We start from the raw sequence: 27663 nt of genomic DNA, 5'->3' as shown, positions 1-27663 counted from the left end.
TAATGGAGGATTTGAATCTTTACCCAAACAGGTAATCAAAACTTTGGGTGAATTAACCTAGTCTTTCTTTCAGTTCCCTCAACAATAAACTGGAAATATTAAGACCTCCCATATGGCTGATCTTTAGACTAACTGAAATAATACACGTGAATCATCTAGCATGGTAGCTAGTAGAGCAAATGATTAATCAATACTTGTTAAGTAAAGGACTAAAACCTACACACTTAGACTACATTACCACCAGTCTCCATCTTTCCACGAAATAGGGAGGTAATAATTTCACCCCATCTGTGAATCAGACCATCAAAAACCTTAGCCTGCTGATTTTAGCTGATAGCTTAGTAGTCAAAACCAATTCTAAAATCTGCATTACCTAAATATTTGTGCCAGAGACCAAAATCTAATTAATAGACAAATTCATTAATTGTAGTTTTAAATTACCAAGGTAGCTGTAGATTCAGCCTTAAAGATACTAGTAAACTCAACTATTTCACAGCTGTTTTAACGGTGTTAAGTATTACACATCATAAATTTTGATACAAAGCAAAATTAATACTGAAAATAGAGAACTAGTCAGAAATAACTCAAAATTTTGGTTATCTTTTCCCTCATTGCATAGGTTGGCATTAACTCTATTCTGTAGTTATGGTACATACAACAATATAAAATCTTGGTATTCCTACAAGATACTTAAATTCAATCAAAAGATATTCATTTAAAACTGAAAATTGAATTTATTTTTAAGCAAAAATAGGACTTCAGGCTTTTTTTCCCCTTGATTGTTCAATGGGATCTTTACAAAGACCTTTTGACAGGCACTGCTCTCCCTCCCTGACCAGGAGAAAAAAAGGTGGAGGGCAAATACCTCCAAGTAAAAAGGAACTAGGAAGAAAATGGTGCTCTTGCTTACCACTGGAAGCTGGAGGAAGTTCTCCAATTACTGTTTTAAGGCCAATACTTGAAATATCTCGAAGTTGTTCTTTATCAGAAAGCATGTTAGTGCAGAGGGTATCTACAATTGTCTCTACTTGGTATTCTTTCACTTTACTCACTAAGGGGCCAAGACTGTAATATAAAATAGAAAATAAAGTTTTTAATTTACATTAAATACAAAAACAGAAAAATAGACAAGTAAAAGAATTTCTTCTGCCTAGCAACTACCGGCACAAAGCAAATACACTATGCCTGAATCACAGATAGTATATGAATAAGGGTTTAAAACAAATTTGATTGATGGGTTTCCCACATCTCCCCACTGATTTCTACCATGGTATCATGAAACAAGATGCTTACCACCCCCCCAACCCTTCAAATACAACACATTTTTTTAGTAATAAAAAGGCTAATTAGGAGTCTGCTCCTAACAGGGATTCTACGGTTTAAATGAAATAGCAATGCCATCCAATATTTCACTTCGCCAATTTTAACCCTTCCTTCCTCCTATCATCACCAACTCTATCTTGTGAACCAAAAAAATTTACATCCCTCTTATTTTCTTGTTTAAATTTTTAAAGCACTAAATAATCTGCTGCAAAAAGTTAGTACTACTCTGTCTTCCCAAAGAACCTTCCTTGTATATTCCTTCCATATTAGTATCTTACACTATTATTATAGGTTTGCATGCAGGTCAACTGTTTGAGGATGAAGAAAAGTTCTTCCTTTGCATGCTTCCCATAGAATTTAAGATAGTAGTTGTTTGGTGCATGAATTTTCACTGAAGAGCCATTGTATTCAAGACTATACTGAATAAGAAAAGTATGGCTCCTATCTCCATACATTTACCACTGGTTGATAAGGTAAGGAATTCACACAACTACTTGAGAAATGAAGGCATTCACTACTCTGCACAATTTCTTAAAAAAAAAATTAAAAAAAAAACTTTTAAATTCAATGTTATTAGCATTTACAGGACAGGAGACTGAACCTTAGGGACAGATTTTTAGGTACTGGACTTTGATGGAATATTGTTAAAAAAAAAGAAGAGCATTTCAAATGGAAAGATCAGAGAACAGAATGAGTGGAATGCATACTGAAAGAAATGAGGGGTGAAAAGAACTGCTTGATACAAAATACACATAAAAGAAAACAGGAAAGGTAGGCCCCTGAGACATTATGGAAACCTTTAAAGTCAGGCCAGCAAATTTAAATGTGATGTGGTAAAACTGGGAGCCAATGCACTCTGTCAAGCACACGTGACATGATAAAAATAGTTTAATTTGATAAATGTCAGATCAATGTTTCATATACAGACGCTCAATTAGCTGTCAACTACTTGACTAGAGAAGTCAAAGGCAGTGCAATTTGGAGAATTAGGAGAAGGACGAAAAAAAATCAGGAAGACTGGATTTCTCCAACAACAGTCCAATCCAAAATGATGGCAATGACAAAAGAGACATGGCATATATGTAGAGACCCAGGTGAAACAATGAAAACATTGAGAGTGAAAATAAAAGGGATTCCAAAAAGGAATTTAAAGAGTTTAGCTTCTGGCAATGGCAAAATAGTTTTGTTGGACGAACCCTTCTGCAATAATGTCTGTCAACTCTCTAAAACTGTATTTTTGAAAACAACAACTTGGATGCCAGATAATGATGTAACTAAAACCAGAGAAAGATCTACCTAGAACTCCAAATCCAATGAAATTATTCCTTAAAACTGTAAAGATAATTCATTATCACAAGCTGAAAATTTATCACCACCAAACCTATACTACAAGAATTGCCAAAGAAAAGTTCTTTAGGCTGAAGAAAAATTAAACCAGATAGTTACTCAGATTTACAAAGATCACCAGAAATGTAAATGTGCGTAAACATAAAAGGCTATATTTAGAAGACTATATGGGGCACCTGGCTGGCTCAGTGGTAGGGCATGCAACTCTTGATCTCAAGCCCTCCCACTGGGTATAGAGTACTAAAAAACAAGCAAATAAATTTAAAATTTAAAAAGACTATATAGTTTTTCTTCAAATTATAATATTGTATTATAGACACACATACATATATTTTTTTAAAAAAGCACAAATACAGGAAGAAAGTAAATGAAAAATGTTTCAAGGTTTTTATACAATTTATATCAACTAGTACAATATTAACTTTTAATAGATTGCCATAAATTTAAGATGCAATTTATAACCCCTAGAGTGACAATTCTCAAATTTTTGGCTTTAACACTTTGAAAATCAATCAAGATCCCAAAGAGCTTTTCTTTATGTGCACTGTATCTGTCGATGTTTATACCATATTAAAAAGTACAAGTAATGAAAATAAACTATACTCTCAAAAAAGGTGAGAATAATAGCACTGTTTTATATGTTTGCGCTTAAAAAAATGGATCTCATTATCTGATTTTGCATTCAGTCTGTTGTGATATCACATGTCATGTGGCCTCTGGAAAATTAAACCATGCATTTAAAAGAAAATGGAGAGCCAAGGGGAAAATAACACCTTAGAATTATTCACATAATTTTGACACTTCCAGGGTCATGGGATGTTCCAAGGTCCCCTAAATCAAACTTTAAGAACTGTTGCTATAAAATATTTGATTAATCCAGGGGCCCCTGGGTGGCTCAGTCAGTTCAGTGTCAACCCTTCCTATCAGTTCAGGTCATGATCTTGCAGTCCTGAGATCGCCCAGTGCATAGCCTGCTTGGGATTCTGTCTCCCTCTCTCTGCTCCCCCACTCCTGTTCTTACTTTGTCTCTGTCTCTGTCTCAAAAGTAAATAAACATTTTTAAAAAATATATGTGATTAACCCAAAAGAAGGCAGGGGAAAAAAAAAAAGAAGAACCCAGAACAACAACATAAACAAAATAAGAAGAATGACACACACCTAAATCCAAACAAATCAAATATTTACAATAAATGTCAATGGACTACATAGGCACTCCTATTAAAGGGCAAAAACCATGAAACAATCAGAAAAAAAAGCAAGAATTAACTATCTGCTGTCTACAAGACACATCATTTAAAGATAAAAACACAGATTCAGATTAAACTGAAAAATAAAAAAAAAGATACATTATGCAAACACTAATCTTAAAAAAGCTGGGGTGGGGGCGCCTGGGTGGCTCAGTCAGTTGAGTGTCCAACTTCAGCTCAGGTCATGATCTCATGGTTTCTGAGTTTGAGCCCCACATCCGGCTCACTACTCTCAGTGCGGACCCTGCTTCAGATCCTCGGCACCTCCCTCTCTCTGCCCCTCCCCTACCTACCTGTTTTTATTCTCTCTCTAAAGTAAATAAATCATTTTTTAAAAAGCTTTGAAAAAAAGCTAGGGTGGCTTTTCCACATTAACATAAGAGAAAATATATTTCACAATAAGGTATATTTAAAGAGAAACATTCTATGCCCATAAAGGTCAAACATCAAGAAGACATAATTATAAATGTATATGCACTTAAGTCATATAGCTTTAAAATACATGGGAGCAAAAACTGATTATCAAAGATAAACTATCATAGTTGGAAATCTTAAACACTCCTCGGTATTTAATACCAACAACAACAAAAAAATCACAAAGGATATAAATCTGAACCTTATCAACTACCCTGACCTTTCTAAAACATTATACCCAACTACTGCAGAATATACTTTCTTCCAAGTATAGATGGGACATTCACCAAGGCGTACCACACGCTAAACCATAAAAGAAACCTAAGTAGACAAAACAAACATCCTGAAATTTTAAAGAGTATGGTTCTCTGACCAAAATGGAATTAAATTAGATACCAGTAAAAATAAACATCTAGATAACCTCCAAACATTTGACAATTGCTTCTAATAACCCATGGATCAAAGAAAAATCACGCTGAATTAAAAATGTTTCAGACTAGGGGCACTGGCTGGCTCAGTAGAGCATGCAACGCTTGTTCTCAGGGCTGTGAGTTTAAGCTCCACATTGGATATGGAGATTATTTAAAAATAAAATCTTGGGGTGCCTGGGTGGCTCAGTTGGTTGAGCGTCCGTCCAGCTTCAGCTCAGGTCATGATCTCATGGTTTTTGAGTTCGAGCCCCACGTCAGGCTCTGGGCTGACAGCTTGGAGCCTGTTTCAGATTCTGTGTCTCCCTCTCTCTCTGCTCCTCCCCTGCTCATGCTCTGTCTCGCGCTCCCAAAAATAAATAAATAAACATTAAAAAAAATTAAAAATAAAATTAAAATCTTAAAAAATAGATTTCTACCAGAATTTGTAGAATGTAGCTCAAGAAGTAATTAGAGGCACATATATGTCTTTAAATGCTTAAAAATGTGAAAGGAAGAAGATGAAAAGAAAATAGTAAAAGAGAAGCAATCTATGAAATAGGCAACAAACAATAGAGAAAATTAACAAAACTTAGTTCTTTAGTAAGTAAAGTTGGTAAATCCCTAATTAGATGAATTGAGGGAAAAAAAGAGAAAACACAAATTATCAAAATCAGAACTGAAAGAGGATATTCACCGATGACACTGATGACCCGTTTAGGTAGAAAATCCTAAGGAATTAACAAAAACTACTATTAACCAGGAAAGTATGAGATACTATGGTTCCCTGTGAAAACAGTATTGTTAAGATGTTGTTTCTCTTCAGAAATCTATATCGCTTCAACACAATCCCTATCAAAATTTGAGCAAACTTATTTGAAGAAGAGAAATTGACAAACTGATTCTAAAATTTACATGGAAATTCAAAACAACAAAAACAAAAACCAACAACTAAAAATCAAAGTTCTCTTGGGAAAGGAAGAATGAAGCCACAGAACTTACACTACCTTACATCAGGCTTCTACAGATCTATACCAGCATTTTTGAACAAAGGGCAATTTTTACCCTCCAACAGACAGCTACCAATGTCTGGAGACATTTTTGGTTGTCACTCCCGGGGGAAGAAGGAATGAATGGTACTAGCAAATAGTGGCTAATGGCCACGATGCTACTAAACATCCTACAATACACAGGAGGCACAGGATAGCTCTTCACAACAAAGAATTATCTGCCCAAAAAGTCAATAGTGGCAAGGCTGACTAATACACTACACTAATGTAACAGTTTTGTACTGGCAAAAGAATACACAGAGACACAACAGAGCCTCGGAATACACCCACATTTTAATAGTCAATGATTTTTGACAAAGATATCAATGCAATTCAATAGAGAAAAGAAGGTGTTTTCAAGAAATGTTGCTTCAGCAAATGGAAATTTATGTGAAAAAAATGAACTTGGGGTAGCTCAGTTGCTTAAGCATCCGACTTTGGCTCAGGTCATGATACTGCATTTCCTGCGTTCAAGCCCCACATCAGGCTCTGTGCTGACAACTCGGAGCCTGGAGCCTGCTTCAATTCTGCGTATCCCTCTCTCCCTCCCCCACTTGCACACGTGCTCTCTCTCTAAATAAACATTAAAAAAATTAAATTAAAAAAAAACCCTCAATTCTTACTTCACAAAAAATTCAAGACAGATCACAGGACTAAAAGTAAAAGCTGAAACTCCTAGGCTTTTAGAAAAAAACAAGAGAAAATTGTTGCAACAAAAGGTAAAACTAAGGTTTCTTATGATAGGGAAAACAATTACCATGAAAATTAAAATTAATTTATAAATTAAATCAAACAAAACTGAATTTAAAACTAAAACTAAAAACTTAAGCTTATCAAGTTGGGAGAAAATATAAAATATATGCATGTATATGAATTGTCTATATTTCCCCGCCTCAATTGGGAAAAGTCCAGCAAAAAAAAAAAAAAAAAAAAAAAAGTCTAACAAACACAAAACAGCACTGTCATCATGGACATGTAATTAAAACTACACCTATACAAAAACAAAAACAAAAAAACTACACCTATACACTTATTGGAATGGCTAAAATTAAAAAGTGACAAAACCAAACGCTGAGGAGAATGTGGAGACAACTGGGACATTCGTGTAAAATGATAAAATACTTTGGGAAACAACTGGGCAGTTTCTTAAAAATCTAAATGGACAACAGCAATTTCATTCTTAGGTATTTATCCATAAGGAAAGACCTATATCCTAAAGAGGACTCATAGAAGAATGTTCATTTTATCTCTATTCAAAATAGCCAAACCCAAGAAAGAAACCAAATACATAAATAGATACCAATGGACTACTAATCAGTAATAAAAAGTCAAGAAATACTAATACACTCAACATGGATGAATCTCACAGATATGGTGAGTGAGAACAGCTGACACAAAAGAGGACATACTGTATAACTTCGTTTATATGAAGTTCTAAAACAGGCAAAACTACTTTAAGGTAAACAAAACAACGGTGACCTTAAGTAGGAATGTTGTATGTGAGATAAGGATACAATTTTATCTTTTTCAAATGGTTAACCAGTCTTTAAAAAAAAAAGTTCAACTTCCCATCACGTAGGTTCTATTCTATTTTACTCCATTTGTCCATTAATGCCTCACTACTGTGATTAGAGAAACATAATAGTCTCTTCATTATCTAGTAGGGCTAAGCAATACCTCTCCAACTTCAGCAACTGATATACTTTTTCAGACTTTTCTTGGCAAACACCTGCCTCCTTCCCTCTCCCATCAAAATATACTTTAAAGTGGGGCGCCTAGGTGGTTCAGTTGGTTAAGCGTCCAACTTCAGCTCAGGTCATCATCTCACAGAGTTCATGAGTTCAAGCTCCACATCGGGCTCTATGCTGCCAGCTCAGAGCCTGGACCCTGCTTCAGATTCATCGTCTCCCTCTCTCTCTGCCCCTCCCCATCTCGTGCTCACTCTCTCAAAAATAAACAAACATTAAAAGAAAATTTAAAAATATTTATTAAAATATACTTTAGAATCAACTTGTCTAGCTTGTGGAAATAACTGATTTTTACAAGTAAGTTAGCACTAAGCTTGGAGAGAACCAACAACTTTGTTGAGTTATCCTATCCAAGGGCATGGAATGTCTTTCCATTTATTCCAAGTACATTTTTGTCAGGGGTCAAAAATATTTTAAAGTTTTCCTTAAGTTTTGAAAAAGATAAAACTATAACCTTACATACACCATACGATACCCTTACTCAGGGTCACCACCTCACACTTCTTGTTACATTTCATTCCTAGGCATTTTGTCTTTCTGTTGCTGTAATAAATGAACATTTGATTCCATGAGATATTCCAATTGGTTACTGCTTGCTTATATGAAAGCTACAGATTTTTGTTCATTACTTTCACATCGTATTACTTCACTGAATTCTTCCTATTTGCGTTAAATTTTTTTGACTGACTTGATTATTCCCACGTTCCCATGAACCTCTTCCAATTCTTACGTGTCCAGTTTTATTACCCACTTGTCCTACAGTGACTAATACCTTCAAAGAGAATCTAGTGGAGATAGAGACCATCTTTGCTTTGTAGCTGATTTTAGTGTAAAGGTATCTGGTAATTTATTGGCTTTTGGGCTGAGGTATGAATGTATATGTTTGTGTACTTGTAATGCTAAAAAAGGTCTTGTCAACTCCATGTTATTAAATGTTTCCCTTGAAACAGGTAGCGAATTTTCCCTAGTCAGATAAAGCATCCCTGACCTGACCTGTTCTTCACTCCAATGACATATTAAGTAGGATATTGGTCTTTGGAAGGTGTTTCACTCCTCTAATTACACTAAGTAACCTAACTAAGTGTTCTGTGTTGTTGTTGTTGACCTAACTAAGTGTTGTGTTTTGTGTTCTTGTTTTTTAATTGTCAATGCTGAATCTTACCAGCGCATTGACAACTGTTTTTTCTTCCTCTTATCTGTTAACATGATGAGATATACTGATCAAGCACATAATACTGAATTGTCCTCATATTCCTGGGACTGATCTCACTTGATCGTGGTCTATTACACTTACTATATTGTTGGGTTATACTTTTAACATTTAAATGGTTTGTACTTTTCTGTTTTAGTATTATCTTCAGTCAGGATTTGTTATCAGTAGTTGGGTTTAAATAAAAGACAGGGAAGTTTTCATACTTTATTTTCTGAAATAGTCCTAGAACTCTCTGTACTGGAATTATCTGTTCTTTGAGGTTTCAAAGACTTGTGTGAAAGATTTCTGGGCCTGAGTTTCTTTTGGGTGATAGGTTCTTTAACAATTTTCCCAATTTCTCAATAAGGCTACTTAGTAATTTATCTACTGTGATTTTCCCTCCTCCAAGAATCACTCTTAGGTTTTATCTCCTACTGTATTACTTTTGTTTACATCTTAATTCCTTTCTTTTTTCCTGAACATATGTCATTTCTTCCCCCAACCTGTTAATTTTAAGTATAAAAGGTCTTCAAAACATCAAAAGCTCAGGTTCCTAATGATACATCCAAGTAAGAGCTATGTACCTCTCAACTCTCGACCTGGGACAAACACTACTTTCAAAAGCTGGTAAATGCTCAGCATATATTTTGAACAGAACTTAATTTTATTAAGCACAGGCAAAATCAATAAAAGATAAAAAATCATGATTAAAGTAAATTATACTCATTTGCATTATTCTGCATCTTATCTTTTGAAGACACATTTTATTTTAAACTTGCAAATGTCCCAAGTTAAAGAAAATTGTACTGCAGGTCTAGAAATTCTATGATGACCAATGATTTCTCACATTTTTGCCTGTTTTTACAGCAAGTATGTAAAAGCTTAGCCTAAAACAAACTTAAAACCTTTATAAATAAAATGCAATAAAAAAGTAATCATGAGACAATGCTTTATTTAAACTGATGCCTAATTATCATAGGCATACAAAATGACAAAATTCCCTAATCTGTCATACGAAACTAAACGTTATACTTTCTAATAACTTACTATGTAAATTGTTAAGGTTTTCTAGTATTTGATAGGCATAAATTAAACTATTTGTGAATAGAATTTACTGAGAACTCAAATTCTGTACCTGATTACTAAAAGTAAGAGGCAAACTGTCAATATCATGCCCAATTAGATGCTCCTACTGCACCGTACACAAAGACAATTGGAATTCCCACAATTTTTAGGAACAATTCTTTGTAACTGCTGTGTCATCACTGTTAATTTGGACTAACTATGGTTTTAACTGCTGCTATTGTTTACGAAGTCTTATTTTTTATTTCCCTTGATCATTGGTTCTTAAATTTTCATACAGAGATGAATAGAGGCAGGGAGGCCTTGTAACCCAGCTAAAAAAAATCAAGTCAAACAAGTGAAAGAACCGCTCTTTCTGAAGTTTTATATATATATTTCACGCAAATTAAAATACCATAGGTGCACTTGGGTGGCTCAGCCGGTTTAGCATCCAACTTCAGCTTAGGTCATGATCTCAGGGTTCATGAGTTTGAGCCCCGCATTGGGATCCATGCCAACAGTGCAGAGCCTGTTTAGAATTCTCTCTCCCACTCTCTCCCCCCCTCCCCTCCCTCCCTCCCTCCCTCTCTCAAAACTTTAAAAATAAATAAATAGGGGCATCTGGGTGGCTCGGTAGGTTAAGTGTCCAACTTCATGATCTCTAGGTATAAGGGTCGAGGCTCCACGTTGGGCTCTGTGCTGACAGCTCAGAGCCTGGAGCCTGCTTCAGATTCTGTGTCTCCCTCTCTCTCTCTGCCCCTCCTCCACTCACACTGTGTGTGTCTCTCTCTCAAAAATAAATGAACATTAAAAATTGTTTTAGGGGCGCCTGGGTGGCTCAGTCGGTTAAGCGTCCGACTTCGGCTCAGGTCATGATCTCTCAGTCTGTGAGTTCGAGCCCCGTGTCGGGCTCTGTGCTGACCGCTCAGAGCCTGGAGCCTGTTTCAGATTCTGTGTCTCCCTCTCTCTGACCCTCCCCCGTTCATGCTCTGTCTCTCTCTGTCTCAAAAATAAATAAAGGTTAAAAAAAAAAATTTTTTTTTTTAAAATAAAAATTTTTTAAAATAATAAATACCATAAAAAGCCACATCTAGTCAATATAGAAACTTTAAGAAGTGTGTATGTACCACTTACAAACATTAAACACCCACGACTCACCTGCAAACCCTAAAGAAAACTACAGAAAGACACAGCACAAAACTAAGATAATTTACCAACTATTACACTAAATTTTTTAATGGGGTGGTGGAGGTGGGAAGCAAGTAAAAAACACTTACCATTTGACAGCTAAATTCTGTACCTCTCCATTTTTATCTTCCAGTAACTTCAAAATCATTTTCACTACTTTCCTTTCACTATCATCATCCAACTTGATGGAATCTTTCTGCAGTTCTGTCATCAAATCATTTGTAGCCATAAACCTATCAAAAAATTAAATTGATTGGTAATTAAACATTTTTAAGCATTAATTTAAAAAAAAAAGATTCTCCTCCAGGTTAGTCCTGTTTTAAGTTACTGACAGGACCTACAGTGAATGCTCTTTCATTCTAATTAATAGCATCATTGCTTCCAGGAGGAGAAAGGTGCCTTTATTTTTTCTTTGCATGCAGTTTGAATTTTATCTAGGAAGCCTTTAACTACAAACATTAAGAATACCTTCTTGTTTACTATTGTGTGTGTTGGGGCACGGGGGGTGGGTCACACATTACAAAATTACTGGGAAACTTCCAAAATACCAATTCTCACCTCTACCCCAACTCCCATCACAAGGTATCAGGTGTATTTTCAAAATGATAAAGAGGTGATTCTAGAACATCATTCCATCTGACATCCAGACCCCTCAAAAACCACTTCCACAGACAAGTTTAATACTGAAAAGTCTGACAAAAAACCCAGACTGATCAACTGTCTAATCTCAGCTTTAAAGTAAAGGGTTAACAGGAGACAAAAATAAGGTAAACAGATATTCAGATTTTTTCCTCATATACCTCACCAAACAACGGTCTTCAAAGTAATTTCTCGTAGTAATATATAATCACATTGAAATAAAGCCTCTCAAATCTGTTTAAGGGCCAAATGAATTTTTCCCATAGTTCTTGGTTCTTCTCTACTTACTGAAATAACCTTATTTAAATAACAATTACTTAATGCTTTTCTCCTGTATTTGAACCAGATCCAGTTTGAGGAAAAGTGTAGTTATTTTATGTTACGTACAGAAATGTCAAATCCATGTTTAGATCAATTAAAAAACACAACTATTGGAGCTGAAACGATAAATAACTACACAGATAGTCTGGCAATATAGGCAATAAACTATGGGATAAGGACTAGCAAAACAACTTATTTAGGAATTTAAGGAGTTAGTATGTTCATTCACTTAATGCTGATTTGACAAAGTTTTAAACTATAATGCAAGCACAATTCTTACCAAGTTTTATAAAACAGCTTATAAAGAAAAGTCTGTGTTCAAATTGGCATTACACAAGGTAAAGTAAGCACACACTTTTTAAATGAACACAGTTCTAATTGGAAGCTCCTCTCCATTTTATATGATGACAAATGAAATTAAAACCACACGATATTCTAGAAAATAAAAAACAGAAATGAGCAGCACACTAATGCAGGCACTTTACACACCTTAAGCCATTTAACATCTTAGCCATTCAACTTACATAAAATCCATGAAATAAAACGTCAGTAGTTAGTAGTTAGGAGCTCTAAAGACCCCTGAAACGCTTATTATCTGGTTGAAAAGAATATGGCAATCTTAAACTTAGGTAAAAAAGCAAAAAATCTAAAGGCAAAAAGTTGTTTTATGGTTCTGAAGGGAGTCTACTGGTACACAGGTTCTTTCCTTTATTTACCACTTATTTATTCACTGCCTATTATGCTACAAAGGCTGGACTATGAGCAAAGGACAAAAAGTAAATAAACCTTGGCTCCTGACCTCAGAGGAGTCTACTCATTTTCAAAAACCTATGATTAATCCAAAACCACAAGGTACCACCTCACACCAGTCAGATTGGCCAATATCAAAAATACAAGAAATAACAAGTATTGGCAAGGATGTGGAAAAAAGGGAACCCTCATGCCCTGATGGTTAAGACGCAAACTGGTACAGTCACTAGGAAAAACAGTATGGAGGTTCCTCAAAAAATTGAAAATAGAAATACCATAGGACGCAGCAATTCCACTGATGGGTATCTGCCCCCCAAAAACAAAAGCACTAATTCAAAAAGATATATACACGGAGCACCTGGGTAGCTCAGTTGGCTGAGCGTTTGACTTCAGCTCAGGTCATGATCTCAGACTCTGTGAGTTCGAGCCCTGTGTCGGGCTCTGTGCTGACAGCTCAGAGCCTGGAGCCTGCTTCAGATTCTGTGTCTCCCTCTCTCTCTGTCTCTCTCAAAAATAAATGAGCATTAAACAAATTAAAAAAAAAAAAGATATATGCACCCCTATCTTCACTGCACCATTATTTATAATAGCCAAGATACGGAAGCAACCTAACTGTCCACTGATTGATAAAGAATGATGGAATATTACTCAGCCATAAAAAAGAATGAAATCTTGTCATTTTCAACAGCATATATGGACCTAGAGGGTATTAAAGGGGATTCAGAGGCACAAACTGTAGTTATGAAATAAATGGCAGGGATGAAAAGTAAAGCATAGGGAATATAGTCAATACTGTATTAATTTAGTATGATGACAGATAGTGACTATACTTATGGTGACGACTGTGTAAAGAACAAAATTAAAACTGTCGAATCGTTATGTCATACACCTGAAATATAACACTGTATGTCAACTATACTTCAATAGAAGTATTTTTTAATTTAAACCTATGATTAATGGTTAAACATTTTTTTTAAAGTTGAAATAAGCACCAGTGAAATTAGCAACAGGTATTTTTACAAATGAGGAAAAACAGATTGAAATAGTATTAAGTTATACCAAAAGTTACTTTTTATGGTGACCCCAAAACCAGAAGGTTCTAAGAATTTCTTCCTTCTGTTAATTTGATATAAAAATTTGCACTATAAATCATCTTATAAGAAAGTTGTTTGACGAGCTTAAAATCTGTCCATGGCAGATTCAAAAGACAATTTGTAAAATGTCTCTTAAGCATTTACTATTTTAGGTATGGTGCTAAGAACGAAGATGATAAAATAGACTCAGTCCCTTCCTCTTAACCTTTTCATCTAATACGGCAGACAGGTAAATGTACAAATCCCAATCTTACAGATTTTGAAAAATACTCAAGGACATTTGACAATCATCCCACCAAAGAACAGACTATTGGTTTGGATCTCAAAGGATTAACACCTTTGAGTGTTAATTTGCATGGGGAAAGCTGGTTTGGGATTTAAAATTTTCATTTTTGTCTGTATTAGTGTGGGGTGGGGTTGGTAGCACCAACAGCAATGCTAAGGGATGTAACGCTTCATGAGTGAAGGGCCAAGAAGCAGTTAAGAATGGCTGGGACACAAATAGAAAGAAACCTAACAGGAAGAAGACGGAAATGTAGGTTGAGGTCAGGATAAGAAAGGTCTTACATACTCACTATGTAGTGAGAACCTATTATGTATCAAGTACTATGCTAGGCTCTGTATAAACAAGAGATGGTAAAAGCACATAGTTCTGCGGTCTTGAAGCTTACAATACAAATAGAGACATTTTAATTAAAAAAAAAAACTACATATATGGGTTAATTATATATGTAATTATGAACAGAGATAAATGCTAAGAAGGGAAGGAAAGGAATATGGCACAAAGAGAACTCAATGGTATAACAAAATAACCTGATGTAGACTGCATTGGGGGTTGTGCACCAGGGAAGAGTGAGACCTGAAGCATGAGTAGGAAATTTTTTGGGGGGGGCGGGGAGCAGGGAGATGGCCAAGTAAGCAAGGACCAGGAGGTTAAAGAGATTTGGGGGTCTTATTAGGATTTTAGTCTTTATTTTAAAAGCAATGGGAAGCTACTGAAAGGCATCTGAGGTAGAGATGGGGAGACTATGGAAATGATTAAATGTGCATTTCAGAAACATTCCTCCAGCTACATACACTATGGTAAGAGTTTGGAGAGAACCAAGCTTCCTTCAGCCAAATTGAATGGAGAACAGTTAGGAGAGTTCGTGCAGCAGTCTAAGTGAGAAATGATGGTAGCCAGAATCAGGGTTATGACAATCAATGGAGGAAGAAAATTGGACATACAATCGATCCTCATTATTAGCAGAGTAAATGCATTCTTGTTTCAGCTCACACACTGTAGAGTATCCTCTTCTCTATGTATTGCCACATCTTTTGCATGTTTGTGCTTTCTGTTAGTAATTTTGCTGTTTAAAATGAACCCCAAGCATAGTGAAGTACTGTCTAGTGTTACCACACTACAAGAAGGCTGTGATGTATCTTCCAGAAAAAAATACATGTATTAGATACGCTTCTTTCAAGCATGAAGCTAGTGCTGCTGGTCATGAGCATGTGTGAATGAATCAACAACGTAGTTTAAATAAGGTGTCTTTAAACAGGAATACACAAAACAAGGTTATGAGCTAACCAACTATGAAAATGTTGTGACTAGAGGCTCACAGGAACCTACCACTGTACTTCTAGAAGGCTTAGAATCACTAATTCAACATTCATAGTAACTTTATAGTACTAACTACTGAGAATAATAAGAACCAATCATTTGAGATTTAAAAGGTTAAAGTAAGTCTTTGAAATGGATTAGATATGGGGATGGTAAGGGATGAGTTAGAAAATGGACAAAGGAAGAGGAGGAAAACCACAGGACTTGGGTGTTACAGTCAGGTATGTACCCCTTCAGGAGCCTTACTGTGATTTAACAGCCACTGCCACATTGGATGGTTCAACCACTCATCTTACAACAGGAGAAAGGATTAAGAAACCTGGCTCAACTACAGACTACACTGAATGTCCACTCCTCAGAATCCTAATCAACAAAATCTCGGCAAGAGTGAAGGTGTGCACACCATAAATCAATGCCCTGCAGCCAAAAGTGAGGACTGAGAAGGAAAAAAACTGTAGCTCTGCACTTCAGGAACTGATCTGAGGCTTATACCTCTATCTCAATGTTATTTCAAACCAATCTGATGCTTACAGCTAAAACATATTGTTTTCCTGTACATAAACAACCTCATAGAACATCCATCTCAGACAAGTTCACTTAGCACAAAATACGGAACATCCCCTTTCTAACTCATTAAGTGACTGCTTCTTCTTCAATTAGTTTTGCCTCTGCTTTAGTCTTGCCCTCCGTGTATAAGGATGTCCAACGACGGAACTGCCCCACTCTCCAACAATCCAATCTAATGTGAAACTCCACTTCCTCAGACCCTTCCCAAAATTACCCAAATGAATAGGACCCAACATCTTTTTACTGAGACTTCGCATAGTGTGTGTTCTCCCTCACTGTAATGGTAATAAACCCAACCTGTGTCAGGGATGACTCTACAAGAGAATTTCAAGGAGTAACAAGTGGTAAACAGTCCTTGTCTATCAAGTAGATAAACAAAGAAAATATCCACTGAATTAGTTACACAGAGCTTGTTAGAAATTTGGGGAAAAGTAGCATCGGTGATCTTAGGTGGGCAACAGCTAAGGAGTTTAGAGTTTGTCTTGCAGTCAGTGGGAATTAGTGGGGAAGGCAATGATCAGCTGTGACATTTGGAAAGAAAACTCCAATGGAAGAGTTACCAACAGACTGGATTAAAAAGAGGCCTGAGACGGGAAGACTAATTTGAGAAATACTCATCAGGGAACTAAATGAGACAGAGAAAGGTAGAAGGGTGACATCAAGGTTTTCCAAATTGGGCCATCCGGTAGATGGTAATCTAACAGGACAAAATAAGAATAAAAATGGCTTAAGACGGGAGACAGGGAAGTTAGAACGTTAACTTCCAGGCTTCTACAGGAGTCCTAGGTGGATGTAACCTACAGGCAGTGCCATTTCATTCATTATTCAATAAGCAGTTGGGGGGTACCATCATTAGGAACCGTGCCAGGCTCTGCAAACAGTTAGGAACACCTGGCTTATTCTACTGAACTAAAGTTCCTTGAAGTGAGTTATTCATCTCTAGTAAATCCAAGGTAGAGATGCAGAAACAGTGGTAGAAACAGACACCTTGTATTGCACAATGAGCAGCTCTCACAACCCTCCCCTCATGTACAAACACAATTTTACCCTTGTTACCAAAAGAAAGCTAAATAATACCGGCCAAGTGCATCATGTAGTGAACCAATTATCTTTCAAAGAACTTACCACTATCTCATTTTTTCTTATTTATTCCCTTACAACATGAATTTAGGACAGTCTTAGTATTGTCCATGTAAATAAGACTAATTTTTAGTACTCTTTCTTCTTCCCAGTTTCCTCAATGAGGTCTTTCTTCTATTTTTCAGTGGTGAGCCTTAATCATTGCTGATAATCAGCGTTAGCAGTACACCTTTATCAAGAAAAATCACGTAAGTGAAATCCAGTAGCTTACTGCCATCAACCAGCAAAGTACGTAAAAAGTGCCCAGACATCACCTTCTTAACCTCTACAAATCTATTTCTTCTGATTAAACTTACTTTTCTGCAAGTACAAGTTGTCCAGAGAACTTAGCTAGTATTTATTGTTACATTATTGTAAATGCCCATGTAGTACTTTCAGCTGTAAGACCTCTACGGTCCCTTCCAGCTCTGAAAGGCTATGATTCCATACCAGACCTGAGGTTTTTATTAATTAGCATTTTAAAGTTTCCAAGAGAAAATACCTTCTAATGTCCAAAACAACACATAAATAAATAAATTTGGTAACATAAACCATTATCAAGCTAGGAAATTCTGCAACGCACTAAAAAATTATTTTAAATTGTATCAAATGATATTAAAAAAAAAAAAGATTGGGAGATTTTACAGTGGTTTCTGGAAGACATTTCCCAAAATCCTTACACGCTTTTCTCTCAACTCTGGAATTAAAATCCAATTCAACTAAAACAAGCACCTATTAAGAACCCGCAAGGCCAAAACAGTACAGGATTCAGTTCAGTGAAACAAGGTCCCCACCCTCAATCAGTTCCCTACACAATACTGACCCCCAGCTCCAGTCAAAATTACCTACTCCCTCTCCCCCAATGGCATTTTGTACAGTGTGCTTTCATACTTATACTCATTTTCTCTACCTACAATTTCAAGGCCTAGCTCAGATCACTCTATGAACATCAACCTCCTTGCTTTCATCTTCTCTGCCACTTAAGCCTAATAACTACATACTGCCCTGGGTTCTTCACCTTTTTATAAAAATGTCTTAACCATTCCACAAGCATGGAGTATTACTGAGGGCAAGCACTAGATCTTAAACATTTTGTAGTCCTTCTCAGGGAGTTACTAAAAGCATCTTCTAGCACAAAATATTCCATAAGCCTGAGAAGGAACTGAAATTTAAGTTCTTAGTCTTAAATGTACCCTACTCAAAATTCTGGAGAAGTAACATAACATGGTAGCTAAGAGTTCATGTTCTGGGGGTGTCTGGAAATCCCAGATCTAATGTCTAACCCACCTTGGGCAAGTACTTAATTAATATCACCACATCTAAGATTCCTCAACTGGAAGAGAGACTGTTAGTATTCACCTTACTAGTATCATAATAAAGATAATTAGGATCAAGTGTATGAAGTCGACAGTAAGCATTAATGTTAACTATTATGTAGAAAAAAATAAAATAATGGTAAATTTTCTTTAGCTCTTGATTCCTCGTAATACCATAATTCAGTTAGTGGTGAAACATATGAAAATAAAAGCAAAACTTTAGTTACCTCAACTCACTGAATTTTCAACATTAATATTCATAAGTGGAGCATTCACATGATTCGTGAACACTAAAGTTTTCATTTTGTTATCTACAGAATTACCTAACTACTGGCACTAAACCTTAACATACCACCTTCAGGGATGCCTGGGTGGCTCAGTTGGTTAAGCGTCCAACTTCGGCTCAGATCATGATCTCCCAGTTTGTGAGTTCGAGCCCGGCATCGAGCTCTGTGCTGACAGCTCAGAGCCTGGAGCCTCCTTCGGATTCTGTGTCTCCCTCTCTCTCTGGCCCTTCCCCTCTCAAGCTCGTGCTCGTGCACTCGCTCTCTCTCAAAAATAAACATTAAAAAAAAAAGATACCACCTTCAAAGAATACAGAATACTAAAACACGAAAGAAAAAGACGTTAGACGCCCCCCAATTGAACCCATGATTTAAATCTTACAAAATGATTCTTTAAAAATGCTGACATCTGAAAATTTTGAAGCCTGTACCCATTTCTTTACATGAACGGACTATGTAGTTATCCAGAGACCTAAAATTTCAGGCCTATTAGGGACCTTTTGTAATCACTCATGTACAAAGTGAAAATTTAATCCCAAATAAAGTAGCCTGCCCAAGATTTCACAGATGGTTCACAGAAAAGACTCCTTAGAACCCATGACTAGAACCCATAATTTGTGACCAGCAGGTCATATTCTCTATGGATTCCACCATGAGAATAATAATCTTTTTTTTCTTTTTAGATATAGCACTGTTTTCTTCTGCCCTTAGCACAAATAGTGCTAAGTGCCCTTGCACATGTTTGATATTCCAGACTTTTAACTTTGTCCTCAAGATCTTTCTGTTGGTAGATATTTTAAAACATGTAGCAACAAAGTATGATATTTATACCAAAATAAATTTCAAGTGAGAAGTTAAAGGCATAATTTTAAAATAGAACACATACATTCAAATGTCTGTACTGCAATTATACAGAAAAATGTTCAAAATACTTGACTTCAAGTGCTCACTATTTTAATCAATCTGTTAAATATCTGTAATTTAATATACACAGTGCTTTAGTTCCAAAGACTTGTCTGTTAACTAGATGGCTTGAACATAAGACATGTCTTTAGAACAGAGTTAATAAAAATCTTAATGTCAAGGGGCACCTGGGTGGCTCAGTCGGTTAAGCGTCCGACTTCAGCTCAGGTCATGATCTCACACTCCGTGAGTTTGAGCCCCACGTCGGGCTCTGTGATGACAGCTCAGAGCCTGGAGCCTGCCTCAGATTCGGTGTCTCCCTCTCTCTCTGCCCCTCCCCCACTCACATTCTGTGTGTGTGTGTGTGTGTGTGTGTGTGTGTCTTTCTCTCTCGAAAATAAACATTAAAAAATTTTTTTTAAAAATCTTAATGCCAAATTGCTCAAGTCACGGTTTCCACACTTATCTTTCTATAATGTTCACCAACTATTAGAAATATATCAATATTACACTTTTAGAAAAATAATCCACCAAGCAGTGTTTTGATTTACTCTGGCTGAAACTGGCAGATAATCCTTATCAAGTTCAACACTGACTATAACTTAACATCAGAGCAATATTTCTTTCATATAGTTTATTTAAAAAAGAAAACATGAAAGCATGTATGTATTATCTTTATAAGAAATTTAAGTATCTTCAGTCAAAAATCACATATGCAACATTCACATGACTTGATTTGTTTATATCAAACATTTTACCCATACACAAGTCTCACTGGCTGACCAAAACAGTGCCATTATAGGAAAGTGCTACCTACCTCTAGTATGAAATTGCATACAATCAGAATGATATTGAGTACTTTTACAGAATGAGCCAAACTGACAGAAATGGGAAGGGGGCAAATCTCACCACACACTCTACACAGCCGTAAGTATGAATACATACACACACACACACACACACACACACACACACACACACACATAAATGTGTGTGTGTACATATCACCCAAATATGTATTTCAATTTCAGTGTCTTGCACTGGGAGCAAGCAAAGCTCCAAAGGGAAGTAAACAGAATTCTAACTCTAAAAAAAGCAAAAAAAAAACACCTTTTATTTTCTCCAATAATCTTGATTTTGATCTACACTACCCAAAACAAACTCGTCTCTTCCAAAAAGTCACAACACTAAAATCTTCGGTATTAGCAAACCAGGTTTAAAAAGTTTCAAATGCAAAACTTAACTCCCTAGGTAGCAAAACTTTAAAAAATTCATTTCTGGCTTTGAAGTCACAGAACCAGAACTGTATTTCACTGGGCATCTGAATATGCCAGCACATCAATTTAATTAGGAACGTGATCATTACATTTTTCATGGTTCTCTTTTCACAAATGGGGAATTTCTTCCTGGCAGGTAAGGTCTGGATGGGTTTTCAGGTGTTAAAGGGTACTGTTCATATCTACATAAAACTTGTGGAGACTTATAACTTATAGCCTTAAGACTTTGACTTCAGCCACGATTTTAATAGAAGACTATCTGTTCTTTTCTTTAAAATGCACACAAAACACAATCAACGAGCCTTAGAGAACAAAACGGGTATCAAAGAAATATAAAGCTTGTTTTTAGACCAGGAGCTTATTTATTCTGTGATAAGTAAGGATAGGAGGTAGGAAGGAAGAAATCCAACAATTACTGTAATGCAAAAAATAAAAATAAAAGAGAGAGAGAGAGAGAGAAACCAAGATAACCCGTGAAAATATAATATTTCTTCAATATGCATGCTACAAGGTTTGGAAACGATTGTACAAGTCTTCTGGAACAGAACTGCTAATAAATGAGGCTTCATATTCACCACCCTCGTATTTGAAAACTTCTATCAGTAAGATCCATTTGCTCATTTTACTCTTCTGTTTAAGGTTCAGGAATTCACCTTTCTGGCAGTAATTCTGGATATAAGGAAATGAGACTGGAATCCCCAATTCCTGCTTAGTTTTTACCTGACAAGGAAAAATGACAAGAGACGCTGGCGGGAAAACCCTGCGAGTCAAGTTTCCCCAGCCTGGCTCCCCTCCACCCCACCCCCTTCTTCCCACCTTCCCGAAAGGAATGGTCCAAAGAAAAAGTTTATAACCCAATCCAGGAACAGCCACCCCAAAACAAGCACATCATTGAAGCTGAATGCACCTAGGCCCACTCCCAGCTGCGGGAAAAGAGGCGGCACCTGGGGCCCGGAGTGGGCAGCAGCCAGAGCCCCAGCGAGCAGGGCGGCCTAGTGCCTGAGGCGGGCGGGCCGGTAGGCCCGGCCTCCCGGTCCCCAAGCCTAGAGCAACTCCCTTCCCCACAACGGCGGGTGATTTTGCCCCTTCACGCCACCTGGGACGCGAGAATCATGTCTCGGGATTGGGGGTGGGGGCAGGGAATGCAGTGGCGGCGTCTGGGGACGCAGAAGGGGCCTCAGACCAGCGGCGGGCAACCGCCTAGAGTAAAGAATGGGGGGAGGGGGCTGGAAGGTGGCTCGCACAGGAGCCTGCGGGAGCGGGGTGGTGGGCCGGAGACCTCAGGAAGGCAGAGGGACCCGCCAAGGCCAAAGGGGTGGGGCAAGGCCTGTGTGAGGGCCAGGGCCGCGGATGGGGCACCCCAAGGTGGGCGCAGGGTCGGATTTCGGCCTCACCTGAAGTCCTTGTCGCTGGATGTCATTTTTTCCAGCAAATTGGAAATGTGGTACGAGGCGCTCGCCATGTTGACGGCCTCGATCCCGCCCGCTGGCGTTGCTGGTGCTGCTGCCCGCTGCCGGCGCCGCTGTAGCTGGGGCTCCTCCTCTCGCTTGCGGCGGCTCCCGCTTCCAGGGTCGCAGAGCGACGCCGACGCGGACTAGGGAGGCGCCTCGACAGGCTGCCTCCTCCTCGGCGAGGAGCGGGCCTGTCCCGGAGGAAGCAGAGGCTTCGGGGCCGGCCTAACGACGGCGCTGCTCGCAGGAGAACGAGCTCATGGGCAGCGAGGAATACAGCAGGGCCTCTCCGGGGAGCTAGACGCCTCTACTCGGATCCGTCTCGCTCCCACTCTCTCCGCACTCGCTCCCTAGGGCAAGAGGCCAAAACCCGCCTCCTTCGCTCCAGGGGCGGGGGCGGCGAACGCGGGACGCCACGGAGAGCTGAGGTCAGGGTTCACGAAGGTCTCCCCACGCACGCTGTAGAGACGCTAGTTAAAAGGCAATCCTGTTGGCTGAAGACTCCGTCAGTCTTCGCGTGACCCGCCTTTCAGAAAGCATGACAACGACCAAAAGGGGCTGTTCTCGCGAGACTTGAAAGCGACGGTTAAAGGACGGGGGGGCGAGGGGGAAGAGCATGCTGTAATCTGAGAATAACTTGATTTTTTTTTTTTCTGTACGACAGTACTGGGGAAGGTTTACGATTCTTAAGGAGTATAAGGCCATAGAGTACTGATAATTAAGGTGCAGCGTGGCAACCAACATAAGAATTATTAAAAGGAGCTTTCATTTCGAATCGGACGCGTGGCCTACTTCGCCTTCACCACGGGGGAACAGTGTTGCCACGTGAAAACCACAAATCCCAGAATGCAGTCGGGGTTGTTACACTGAGTCAGGATGTGATTGGCTGAAGGAACTTGTAGCTTCCTCATTGGCTTCCGTGAGAGGAGTGGATGCCGGGATTTGTAGTCTAGCGAGGCAGTTGTGGCTAAAACGTTTAGCTCCCCGTGCCCTTGGTTTCTGCCGCGGGTTCGGATTTCCTCTTGCAGCTCTTTTTGCTGTTGTGGGGTGTCTGCAGAGCTTGGCTGCTGCGGTTTGGGCAGGCGCATTGCGGATCAGTTAGTGTTCTTGGCAGAGATGTAATAGAGATTTCCTAGCGCTAATCCTTGAGAATGATGGTAGTCTCATCCTCTGAAGGCAGCGGAGTCTCTGCTGGCTCCCTCAGTGCATGAAAGAGCTAGCTAGCTCCCTAAAGCAAGGAAGGTCAACGACCAACGATTGTATTCAGGCCTACTCGTTTTATTCAGATTACCTAAAGGACTATCCTCTGTAGTCAGCTCTTATGGATTTAATAATCCTGCAGTTGTGTATTTTATTGTTTCCAGACACACACATACACACACACAGCAGTGGGAGATCAGATACCAAATCTTTTGCTTTAGTACCCACGTTTTTATCTGTTTAATTGGAATTGGAGCTAGCTGACAGGCCTTTCTAAAAGAAGAATGGGAAAGCTCAGTCAGGCGACAACAAAAATGGTCTCTCTTACTGCTCTTGTTAAGAAAAAGAAAAAGCTCCTTCCTTCCAACTATAAAATCTGACGCTTCCCTACTGTTCTTTCCTGTAGCTGTCTTTTCTAAAAGTCAGGCACTGTTATAATCAATAACGGTTAAAACCGATGAAATGTGATCTGGCCTCATAATTCATACCTAAATTTTCCCCTCGTTTACTCCCACATGTCCTTTTGCTTTAATGCTGTGTTCCTCCCTAGTAGCACCGTATCTTTTCACTCATTTTACCCAAGTCGACCATCATTCTCTAAGAGTTTCAGCCACAGTTAACTCCCTTCTGAACAACCTTTCCACAATATTTATACAAACTATGCTTTGCACATCACACACAAACAAGCTGGTCATTTACCTCGGGTGGACCCCAAGGCTTAAAATCTCAATCATCTGGTGATAACATTTTTTTTTTAGCCTGAATCCAGTCAGACACCAACTCACGTTTTCTCCATTTGTGTATTAAATCCTTTCATTTTTCAGTTTCCAACTGAACTATGATATTTGTTGCCAGACAGCTTGGATATAAATTCTGCTTACTGACACTTATTAGCTGTCTTAGGCAATTCATTTTAAGGTCTCTGAGCCTCGTTTCTTTATGGCTAACACTACAATCATCAGAGTACAGTATTATCCAATCTGGCTGTTTTAAGAGTCAGGGTGGCTCAGCAGGTTAAGCGACCGTCTTCAGCTCAGGTCATGATCTCACGGTTTGTGGGTTCGAGACCCGGTTGGGGTTCTGTGCCGAGCGCTCAGAGCCTGGAGCCTGCCTCAGATTCTGTGTCTCCCTCTCTCTCTGCCCCTCCCCTTCTCATGCTCTCTTTCTCTCTCTCTCTCTCTCTAAGATAAAGTAAAAACATTAAAAAAAAAAAAGTCAAAGGAGCCATTGTCTGAGCCAGCTAGTGTTGCCATAACTAAATACCATAGATTGGGTGGCTCAAACAACAAGAACTTGATTTCTCATAGTTTTGGAGGCTAGAAATCCAAGTCCAAGGTAATAGCAAGGTCAGTTTATCCTAAGGGCTTAGCTTGCAGATGGTGGCCTTCTCATTGTGTCCTCATGTAGTCTTTCCTGTGTGCACCCACACCCCTAGTATCTCCTTCTCTTCTTTTAAGGACACCAATCCTATTGCATTAGGGTCCCTCCCTTTTAACTTCATTCAGTTGTAATTGTGTCCTCATTTAACCTCAGAGATCTCTTTAGCGGTTCTGTCTTCAAATACAGTCACACTGGAAGTTAGGGCTTCAACATTTGAATTTTGGGGGGCACACAGTTCAGTCTATAACAGATGTCCCATATAAACTGTTCAGCACAGTACTTGGAATGTAATAATATTTGTAAATAATATTTCTGGCATTACAAAGGTCGTGGAAAGCATCTAATAAAAGTCAGCTATTATTAGTAGTATATTCTCTCGGCCGTTTACTTGTCCTATCCCAAACCATTCTGCGTAGCCAGTTTAGAGTGTTTTAAAACATTGTTTTTAGAGTGCCACTCAGCAATTTAAAAAGTTCAGTGGCTCTCTACTACTGAATGAAGTCCAAATGTTTTGGCAATCAGTGGCCCCCTTCATCTGTCCCTAACCCTTTTTCTCCTGAACTTTCTCCCACTATTCTAATATAGGAATTGCTCCCATCAATTTTTGGAGTCCCTCAAAGACCCAACTCCAAGTTTTTGTACAATCATCACTATAAAAATAAGCCCTTACTTATAGGTCAGGTGCTAAATTCATTTAATCCACATTTTAAGTATGAGAGGCACAAACAGCTGAAGTAACTTGCTAAAGGTCACCAATAAGGTACAGTTGGGATTAAAATCCAGGCAATGTGTTTCAGAGCCTATGCTCCAAATCTCAGTACTAAAACGCTTGTCCCCACCTGGAATGCTATTCATCTCCCCTGTCTCTTTCTAGGATCTTGAACCACTATAATAGTGTTTATATTCTAGCCTCCAACAAGAGTGTAAGTTTCTTAAGAGCGTATACCAACTTTAAACAACTACTGCTTCTTTCAAGTACTTAGCCCATGCCAAATTCATAAGAGACACTCAAAAGTATTTAATTTGGGGGTGCCTCAGTCAGCTAAGCATTAGACTCTTGATTTCAGTTCAGGTCATGATCTCATGATCATGAGATAGATCCCCGTGTTGGGTTCCACACCAGGCATGGAGCCTTCTTAAGATTCTCTCTCTCTCTCTCTCTCTCTCTCTCTCTCTGTCTCTCTCTCTCTCTCCCTCTCTCTCCCCCTTTCCCCTGCTCACGCTCTCTTTCTTTTTCACACACACAAAAAATACTTAATTCTATTTTGTATTCTTGACCTCTTAGAGATTTGATCTGTGTATTGTTGAATATAGCTTGTAATTAAACAGTGGGAAAATGCTTTCCTTTAAGGATCTGTAAATGCTAAATTAATTTTAAGTGCAAAAGGAAATAAATAAACCTAGACAAGGCTGTCGTCCAAGAGTTGTCTTTCTAGTCAATGGTCATAATGGAAAACTGAGACAAGAAAAGAAGAAAAATGGTGTCCTTCAGCTCTTCGAAGCTTCTTCAAATATCAACCAGTAGGTTGGCTTAATTCACAAACATTTATTGAGTGACTACACTGTTCTAGGCAGTGTACTAGATACTGGGGATGCAAAGATGAGCAAGAAGACATTTTCCTTCGTTTGGGAGAGGCATTCATGTTGACCAAATCTTAAATTTCATACAATTTTTTTTTTGTATTTTGTCTAAAGGAATGGATCCTGAAATTGCCTTTAAGATGTAAATATGATGAAAGGTAAATATGGTAAAATGTAAATAACTATTAAAAGATAAATATCAGTAAAGAGAAGGCAATGGAAACAATACAATTGACTTAGGAAGTCATATGAAGTTGTTGGGGTACAAGCATGAAATGTTTTGTGTTTTGTTTTTCAAACAAACGCTGTTAATTCTTTTACATGACTCTTAATGGCATATTGGGCAGATCCCAGAACTTTACCTTTGAAGTCTTCAAAGTTCAGTCTAGTTTTGTTCAATGTCCATCCTGACACCACTTCCTGCTTCTATACCCCTTACAGCTAAAGGGAATGACAAGGGAGAAGATAAGGGGAAAGAGGAAATTTTTCTTTATTTACCTGCCTATAGTTCTACCTCTCTCTTGACTGTTGATCGCAGATACCCAAAGACCGACTGGCTCATGAGGGTCAAGGTTGTAAGTTCTTTAACGTGTCTTTCAGAGGTCTTCCTTCTGCACACTTCCATGACTTAACACATCTGAGCATTCCCTAGTCCTCCAGGTGGCAAATAGCACTCACAGATGGAGTCCCTCATGAAGGCTCCTGCCTATCTTATTTTGAAGGGAGTTGCTTACTTCGCCTGCTGAAACTCAGGCATCCTCACCACTATGGAGGGGGTTCAGGCTGCTGCACCGCAAGACCTCTTCCTGTACTGCCATTTCTCACCATTTTTCTTCTGCTCTCCTCAAAAGGGCACAAATCAGTAGGCGACCACCCAAGGAGGAGTTGGGGGGTACCAACATGAAATTTATTTATTGTTTTGGTTTTTTTCATCACTGCTCCCAAATACACTCCATCAAATACTTTCCTTTACCCTTAAGAACACATCTTGGGCAGACCTCAAAGCTCTCCAGAACTTTCTCTTCCTTCAGAGATTCTCATTTCTTCTGGGTGTGGGGATATTTTGTTTGTTTGTTGGTTGGTTTTTTAGAACGGGAAGGGGAGGAAAGACCCAGCACCGAGCACTTTCTGTCAACTGATGATTTCCACATTTCTCTTAGAATGTTCTCTTATCCCATGGTAGCCCTCTTCTATGGACTGA

General features: G+C 38.3%; 1 protein-coding gene across 2 annotated transcripts in view; it reads right to left on the bottom strand.

The window, feature by feature from the left end:
- The window catches only part of CAND1 (cullin associated and neddylation dissociated 1), a 42530-nt gene extending 19813 nt beyond the window's left edge, over positions 1 to 22717 (bottom strand). The window contains exons 1-3 of one of the 2 annotated variants that reach the window (XM_047866030.1): positions 22245 to 22717; positions 11067 to 11210; positions 911 to 1065 (exon numbers count right to left, since the gene is read on the bottom strand). In XM_047866030.1, the coding sequence (XP_047721986.1) occupies positions 911 to 1065; positions 11067 to 11210; positions 22245 to 22312 (367 nt within the window). In that variant the 5' untranslated portion in view covers positions 22313 to 22717. Of the gene's footprint in view, positions 1 to 910; positions 1066 to 11066; positions 11211 to 22244 lie in introns of those variants that run through there. The other variant, XM_047866031.1, reaches the window with a different exon arrangement.
- Positions 22718 to 27663: the final 4946 nt, after the last annotated feature.

The sequence above is a fragment of the Prionailurus viverrinus genome, chromosome B4, assembly GCF_022837055.1.
Source record: "Prionailurus viverrinus isolate Anna chromosome B4, UM_Priviv_1.0, whole genome shotgun sequence".
NCBI lineage: Eukaryota > Metazoa > Chordata > Mammalia > Carnivora > Felidae > Prionailurus > Prionailurus viverrinus.
Note: the sequence above shows the minus strand (reverse complement) of the source record. Positions and strands in the feature narration are given on the sequence as shown.